Here is a 7,864-nt window from a genome sequence, read left to right as displayed (position 1 = left end):
GGGCGAGCATGTTTGGTGTGACGGAGATTCGAACCCGCGACCCGCAGATTGCAAGTCGAGTGCCCTAACCACCTGGCCATGCCGGGCCACATTATATGTAAACATGAATAGATAGAAAATTATTACACTATGTAAGAAATCGTTTATTTTTAAACTATAAATTTAACTGAAGTATAGTTATAAAATCAGAGTAGCGGAAAAAACGTACTTTGATGTGTTAATATATTTGGAATATAACATGTATATATAAATAACTCTTGATCCCTGATGTGCTAGTAAGAGGGGGAGGGAGGAGTTGTTCGGACATTTTAGAAAAGGACCGTCATGAGTACTGAATAAGACAATGCCCATATGTGTTCTTATCCTTTGTAATTTTAAATCAAACTGAAGGATATATAATTAACAAAATCGATAGAAACTGTGTAGTAGAATCTGAAGTTTGTGGAATATGTGAACATATCCACTATCTGACTTAAAAGCGCTATTTAACATAATATTTGATTAACGAGAAGTTTAGAAAAATTAAGCTTATTATATTTCATTAAATAACATAACATAGAATTGAGGCGTTACGCTATTTCCTATATGTCTTTTTAGATAGTATAGGTGTTGGTAAAGTAAATAATTGAGTGTTAACTTTAATACAAATTAAACTTAATGGATAATAGATATTTGAATAAGTCGTAATTTAGAATTGAAAAAAAAGTTCAGTCGAAGAAACTGGAGCAGAAACCATTATGAGATTAATAATAGCTTCACGACACTATATCCTTCATCGCGGCCAGGTACCACTCTACATGTGACTAAGGTTTCTTTACATCCAAAATCTTGTTCATTCAGGGGTGTAGCAATGATATTATAATACTGTAAGCCGATCAGAGTCTAGGTAAAGACATTAGACCTTCTCCTACAGTTATTTAATTTAGAGTTTGGTATTTTGCAGCCACCTAGCGGTAATACTTAGTAGCTTACGTTGAGTGTACCGCTGGTTGTAACAAACGCGGCAAAATACAAGGTTAGTTTTTAACAGCAGTCGTTTCGTTTGTAAATGGATATATGTACTTTTATTATAAAAGAGAAGTGAAATTTTATTTTAGAAAGTTAATTATGATGTTCTTAATGGGATGATAAAGTTGCCCTTGGGTGTTGATGTCTATGCTAACTTTGTAAGACAGTGGAAAAAATCGTTTTTACCGATGAATACATTAGTCAAATAAATAAATTTAGCTAAGTATATTTCTGTTATTACTCACTTAATATTCTAATTATAAAACTGGTGTAATCACTTGAACAATCAAAAAATTTAATAACCAACTATAAAAAGTCAGGCTATTGTAACCATAGACATCGATTTAAAATAAGATTAATATCAAATTTCCAAGGCAATTAATTAAAGTATACGTCACATGATTATCAATCGAAATTAAAATGACAAAATTATTATTCCGCAGATGTTGTAATTAATCTTAATTAATATCGTGTCCTTAAATGACTCACTAAAGAACTAAATTAGCTTCCTTACATCCTTATCGTCGTAAGTCCTGCGATCCCTTTACACCAAAAAGTGTAATTATATGTCTACTCAGGCGATATGTAAATAATTATTAGAGTAGATGAGATATCACGTTAAACAAAATATAGTAATTAATAATTACTGGTGAAAACAAATCTGTAGAGAATAATTTTATCTCATAAGATACATCGAATAATAAGATGTTCTCTTATGTGTATTCATGTTACCTCTCAAAACCGATGCCTTAAACCAGATTTTTAATTAATATTTCTCTTGCATTGAAGAGTTAAAATTGACATAGAAATAACGCTTACCAGCCTGTTTCTCTGGTAACAGTATAACCAATGAGTGGATCCGTAGAAATTTCAACTCGGATTCCCCTTAAGCCCCTGCCAGATGGTGCTATAACTTGCCCTCGGATAACAGAAGCACGCCTGATGAAAGATGAAAACTTCTATAGTCATAAGAAATGGTTGGGGAATTTCTGATTTAACTATATACTTATTATATTTTAATGCATATAAATTACTTTTCATCGATCGCGCATTTGAACAAAGGCTAAATATAAATCGTCAAATATATATTTTAAGAGAATATAAGTTTAGATTATCAAGCTCGTTTTTCAAATTGAAGATCTTATTTTCAATGAAAACATGTGAAGCTTTAATACCAGTGAGGATATGATTCAATATAATTTTGTGATATTTATATATATGTATATTTGTAAAAAGTTTATTTTTTTCTCGAAAAAATTTAACAAATAACATTCAAATAAAAGTACAGGTAAAGATACATACCGTGTATTAAAGTGATTCCCAAACGTGCTGAAGATGCAATAAAATCAAGAGTTAATCAAAAACAGATAAATAATACATTCATATCGTAAAGTACATATCACATTTGCACTGTATTTTCAATACAAGAAAGTATTCAATTTGTTAATTTTTCAAAAATAACATTAATTTACGGGTTTATAGAATTTTTAAACTCAGTTATAAATTTCATAAACCATATTACATTTAAAGTGTTCATATTAAAAACTGAAAGCCAAATGATACAACTATAGTAGTATTTTTGTTTAGTTCTGCCATAATTTCAATCTCGTAAGTTATGTTGTTTCTTTGAAAACATTCCACTGTTAATAAGCTTCCGAAATTGAAAGTTATAATATGTTTACTTACTTTATAACAAGTGTCGTAAAAATTATTTAATAGCTAGGTATAATTAAGAATGTAATTTCTTATTATATAAAATAATTTACAAATATGTGAAAAAACCAGGATTTTCCTTTGAAGAAATGGTTTAATTTTTCAAAAAACATGAGTTTAATGATATTGAAACTGAGTTTTAATTCCCGTTGAAATTATTTTTAAAGCGTTATATTTAATTCTTGTTACTCTACATATTACATAGTTTATTTATCTCAAAGATAAAGAATTTACTACGGTTAAAATATGCTACAATACATTTTGTGTCTGTCACTGAAAGTATTTTCACGGGTGTAGATTTGAACGGAATCTTCTTCAATCAAAAACTGCATTTTTTGGAAGAAAGAAGACGTCACTGCTGGAGGTTGCTTTCTGAGAAGAATGTCTAATGGATCAATGGCTGAGAAGCAATGTGGATCGTTTTCACAAGCGTCGTTACTGCAGCATTCACTGTCGGCACAATCCACTAAGCCGTCTGTTGGAATTTAAAGATAAATTAATTACATGTGAAATGCAGTTTAATATTAAAAAGATAAAATTTGTGATGCTCAACTTCTATTTATATTTTTCAGAGAAATATTTCAATGAGAAAAACAAAACATCTAAACCTTTACTGTAAATGCACAAAACATAATATTTTATATTTAAAAATGTAACCCATCTTCATTAAATGGCAGTAATAAAACTTTAAATTGTTGTATAAGCAACAACATTACACCACGTTCTGTATAAGATAATAAGAGCATATTTGTGAATACAATCTCCCCACATTAGCGTTAAACAATTAATCTATACACCATTCTGTTAACACTGCATTGCTGAATGCAGATAAACAATTATGTTTCCATTTCTATCTTTTAAGTATGTATTCCAATAAATGAGTATACTCTTCTGGTATGTATCATTAAAAAGTTAAGATAAGCTTAAAATAAACACAAACAAACTTTTAACTAATTTGATTTAGTTTTAGTTTAGTCCTTTTCTTTAGCCAGTGTTGTAAACATATCAATTAGTAAATAAAATACCTCTAATTACTTTTCATAATATGATAAAAAAGATTAATTTTAATCTACATTATTCGTATTTATGACAAATCTACACAGGCTTTACGCTTAAGCATAAAAATATATTCAGAGATGAGTGAGGTAAAAGACCTTTTCTGAATAGGCATCTCCAAAGATTAAATTTCCTATGTAGGGTGTACACTTATTTCTAAGAAAGTGAAACACCTGGTATAATCCAATACAATATACACTGAAATATTTCACATTGCTTCGAAAACCACATGAACGTTTTTCTTAGTATATATACTGTTACTGTGATTTCCTATAATATTCAAAATTATTCACGTGACAGTCAGATTTTCATAATCACGTAAAATAGTTATCTAAATAACAGTTATAGATATCATGAAAGTATGAACAAAATATAGGGTGATGATATTTCACATTTTGGAGGGTATGACTTTTTTGGTTAACTTCGTCATCCCTTTAGAAAGGTTCACTATTTCATTCCCTGCAGTATAATTATAAAAAAGTATAGTTACATCTTATCAGTTCTTCAAGCTTTGTGAATATATCCTTTCTCAAAAGCACAAAGTGGTCTAGATCGGTTTTAAAATCTAAACGTTGGGACACTGTTATACGTTTGTGATGTGTAACAGCGACAGATAAAGAAATAATTATACTTGACTAAGTTCACACTTAGAATAAGTTGTGAATATCTACAAGTAAAACGCAAGTTAGCTTCAGTTCTTGTATCTCACCTGAAGATGCCGGGTAAACCTGGTGAAACGTTGTGAATAAGATAAACTAAAGGTTTACCATGTACAACCGCTGAAAACTTGTGTGAATTTGAAAACGGATCTCTGTTCTTGTTAGAATGTAGTATGGTTTAGAAAGGCATGTGGCAATAAAATATACATTTACTTGTTCGAAGCAATGTATCTTCTACCTAAGAAATCTTGTTTTACCATTGTCGTTGTCTTTCTGATCATCACAATCTCTCTCCAACAAAATGTTGCAGTCCAGTCCATCCCAGTTGTACGTACAACGGCATTGCCATTCTCTCTCAATTATCACGCATTCTCCATGGTTATTACAGCTATTTGGACAACCCTCTGGAAAGAAAAAATATAGTTTCTTATCTATTTGAAACAAAATGCATTGTCTGGGACAGATACACAGATAAATAAAAGTTACTGTCAGATAAAGTACGTGTTCAAATAATTGTATATTTTTCTCGAAAGCATATGTTCTAAAATTTTAGCTGCGGTGTAGTTTATGATATTGAAATACGAACTTATGAAATGTGTTTTACAGATATCTATAAAATCAAATATAACAATAATAACTTTAATCACATCTTTACTGTTCTGTAAGAGTCTCCAGTAAGTAGAATGTAGACCTATAAAATCATATGAACAGCGAGGAGGTCTTTCGCTTAGTATCATAGCTCGACTGGGTTTACAACACATAAAACTACAGTTGAAACATAATTATATGAGTAAATTATGAGATATCAAGTCTTATGGTATATAACGCCTAAGCATGATGTGTTGATCGGTTATTTGTGTGATACTGCTCGTAATAAGACTGATAATAATATCACAAAGATATAAAATAGAATCTGTGCTATCAACATGCCTTAAAACAGATATTGCACGTAATAAGACATAATAATGTCACAAAGATATGAAATAGAATCTGTGCTATTAACATGCCTTTAAACAGATATACGCTTACTTTTGCTTGGAGATAGTATTTTTTAAATAAAATAATTTTAAATCGAAAAATTTCTTCTAAAGAAAGAAACGTATCTTTGTATATAAAAAAAGTAACATTCCGTATATCAAAATCATACCTAATGTGCAATGACGACCATTCCAACCTTGAATGCAGATGCAAGTTCCGTTTTTACATTTTCCGTGTTCATCACATCGAAAGTCACACAGTTTTTCAGCGCACGAAGTCCCACTCCAACCATCTAAACACACACACTGTTTATCTTGACACTTCCCGTTAGGTCCACATTCGAGATCACATTTCTCTGGAATGAAAATACATCCTTCAAACAAAGTGAAAAGTATACGCAAGTGAATATTTATGTACTTATTCACATTTTCTAAATATTTTTGGTTAATTCAATGGGACTTGACAACAATTACAAAATGTCTTTCATGAATTAAAAAATATTCCCCCTAGTGAAAGTTTAGTTATGAGAGTAAATACGGATAATTTTAATGAACCTTTGTTTCGTGGTTTTTGTTGTTTTGAAATATGCGAAACATTATTTGGTTAGAAACGTGAACCTATGCCATTCAACAGAGGTCTGTCTTGTTATTGAACATTCAACTATTATTATTTTTTTACGTACCCCAAACTATTTCTAAAATATTTGTTTTTTATTTTCATCATCCAAAACTACAAATGCAGTTAAAACTCTACAATGAATCATATTTTTTATTGATCAGTTATGTTCTGAATACATCAAATGCAAATTTGAAATTACAACAGCTAAAACATGTTCATATTCTCTATATTCTAATATTTTACCAAGTAATCATAATATTTATTACTCATATAGTTTTGCCACTATATATTTTGTGCGTAATGTTTGAGAATAAGAAAAAATATACTGTATCTATTTATTTGTTTATAGGTCACCATTACAGAAAATAATAAAATATTCATTACATTTATGTGTTCATGGAATGGATCGATTTTTTTAAAAGTCGTCTGAGAGTAGGTGAATGTCATAGTATTATTAACCCAGGTGGCGAGACCATACAAATAATCAAAATAACTGCCTCACAAGTAGTTTATTAATAGTTTATTACTGCTAAAAGGTCCTAACTCTTATTACTTATTTTGTGGAAATAAGAATAAGAAAAACACGTTACCAAAACTAAAATGAAGTGTAATAATATTTAAATTGTTATTTCACTGAGATTCGTCCAATAATTCTCCCAGGTAACGCAGCGGATTTCGATATCCGTGATGGGCAGAGCACAGATAGTCCAATGCGTAGCTTTGTGCTTAACCACAAACAAATCGTCCACTAATAAGATATTGCATCCATGTAATTTGCAGAGAGTACCTAAGGCGTGAGAACTGGTTTCCGAGTAGCTAATGATCTAGACTGATTTTAGAGATAGTTAGGTTTAATATTGGGAAATAACCTTCTGAACAGAGTTCATCTCGACTTTACTGTGGAAAAACTTCAAATTACATTATATCTGTAAACTAACTAACGCACTATCTCCAGAAAATCTGACCTGGTTTATTCTAGTTTTTCGTGAATTTGTTGCTGCCAATGAAAACCATGCAAAAGTGAGAGGTACACTTTACTGGTCCCTTGTGCTTTGCGAATTTCTTGACTCATGGTGTGGACGCACTTGCACAATTCTTTGACCTCAGTTTCATAATAAGAAATTGGCTCTGTTTGTGAGGGTTTTCAAGCTCTATTTGTGAGGGTTTTCAATGCCATTTTTATGGAAATAGACCACTTTACTCTAGTGTTTCAAATCTGTATTAAAGTCGCTATAACACCAGATGATTTTGGTCTAAGGCACTTATCAAGGGGATTCATGGTTCGCCGTCTCTACAGCTATTTTAACATACTTTAGCTGTTCTTCTCGGTCTGGAGCTTTCGTGCAGTTCTGTACTGGTCCTTGTTTGCTCCATTTCTGAGTTTTTTATTGTACTGGGTATATTGTAAGATAAGTGACTGAAAGTACCACACGGGTAGCAATGATACTGCGTGCGTCATATACAAAGGTAACAGAGGATCTTAATATTAATAAAGTGCACCAACAAAATATCTGTATTTAATAATTATTGGAAAATTGCAGTTATTGTCGAATGTATTAGAATATTTCTGAACACTTTCTATTTGATATTATAAATCAATTCACATTCGGAATATGTTGAATGTTTATTGTATTTTATGCTACTTAAAACGTCATCAATAGATAGCACCTATTATTTTATAATTGTAATATTATAAACTGACTCTTTTTTTATATACATAGACACTTACTTCAACTTATATGACCTTGGTATTGCATAGATACTTGTGGATGTTCTCAAATCTAAAATAAAATATTTTCAAACAATATCCTCATTCGAAAACATTTTCAGCG

The 7,864-nt window shown here is 30.6% G+C and overlaps 1 protein-coding gene across 2 annotated transcripts in view; it reads right to left on the bottom strand.

The window, feature by feature from the left end:
• The window catches only part of LOC106457488 (teneurin-m-like), a 259,591-nt gene that overhangs the window by 33,533 nt on the left and 218,194 nt on the right, over nucleotides 1-7,864 (bottom strand). For both annotated transcript variants that reach the window (XM_022383443.1, XM_022383444.1), the window contains 5 exons: nucleotides 5,584-5,769; nucleotides 4,694-4,840; nucleotides 2,980-3,196; nucleotides 2,311-2,337; nucleotides 1,828-1,947 (listed from right to left, as the gene is read on the bottom strand). In XM_022383443.1, the coding sequence (XP_022239151.1) occupies nucleotides 1,828-1,947; nucleotides 2,311-2,337; nucleotides 2,980-3,196; nucleotides 4,694-4,840; nucleotides 5,584-5,769 (697 nt within the window). The remainder of the gene's footprint in view (nucleotides 1-1,827; nucleotides 1,948-2,310; nucleotides 2,338-2,979; nucleotides 3,197-4,693; nucleotides 4,841-5,583; nucleotides 5,770-7,864) is intronic.

Source organism: Limulus polyphemus, unplaced genomic scaffold (genome assembly GCF_000517525.1).
Source record: "Limulus polyphemus unplaced genomic scaffold, Limulus_polyphemus-2.1.2 Scaffold337, whole genome shotgun sequence".
In the NCBI taxonomy this organism is placed as follows: domain Eukaryota; kingdom Metazoa; phylum Arthropoda; class Merostomata; order Xiphosura; family Limulidae; genus Limulus; species Limulus polyphemus.
The sequence above is the reverse complement of the archived record's forward strand: the minus strand, read 5'-3'. Positions and strand labels throughout refer to the sequence as shown.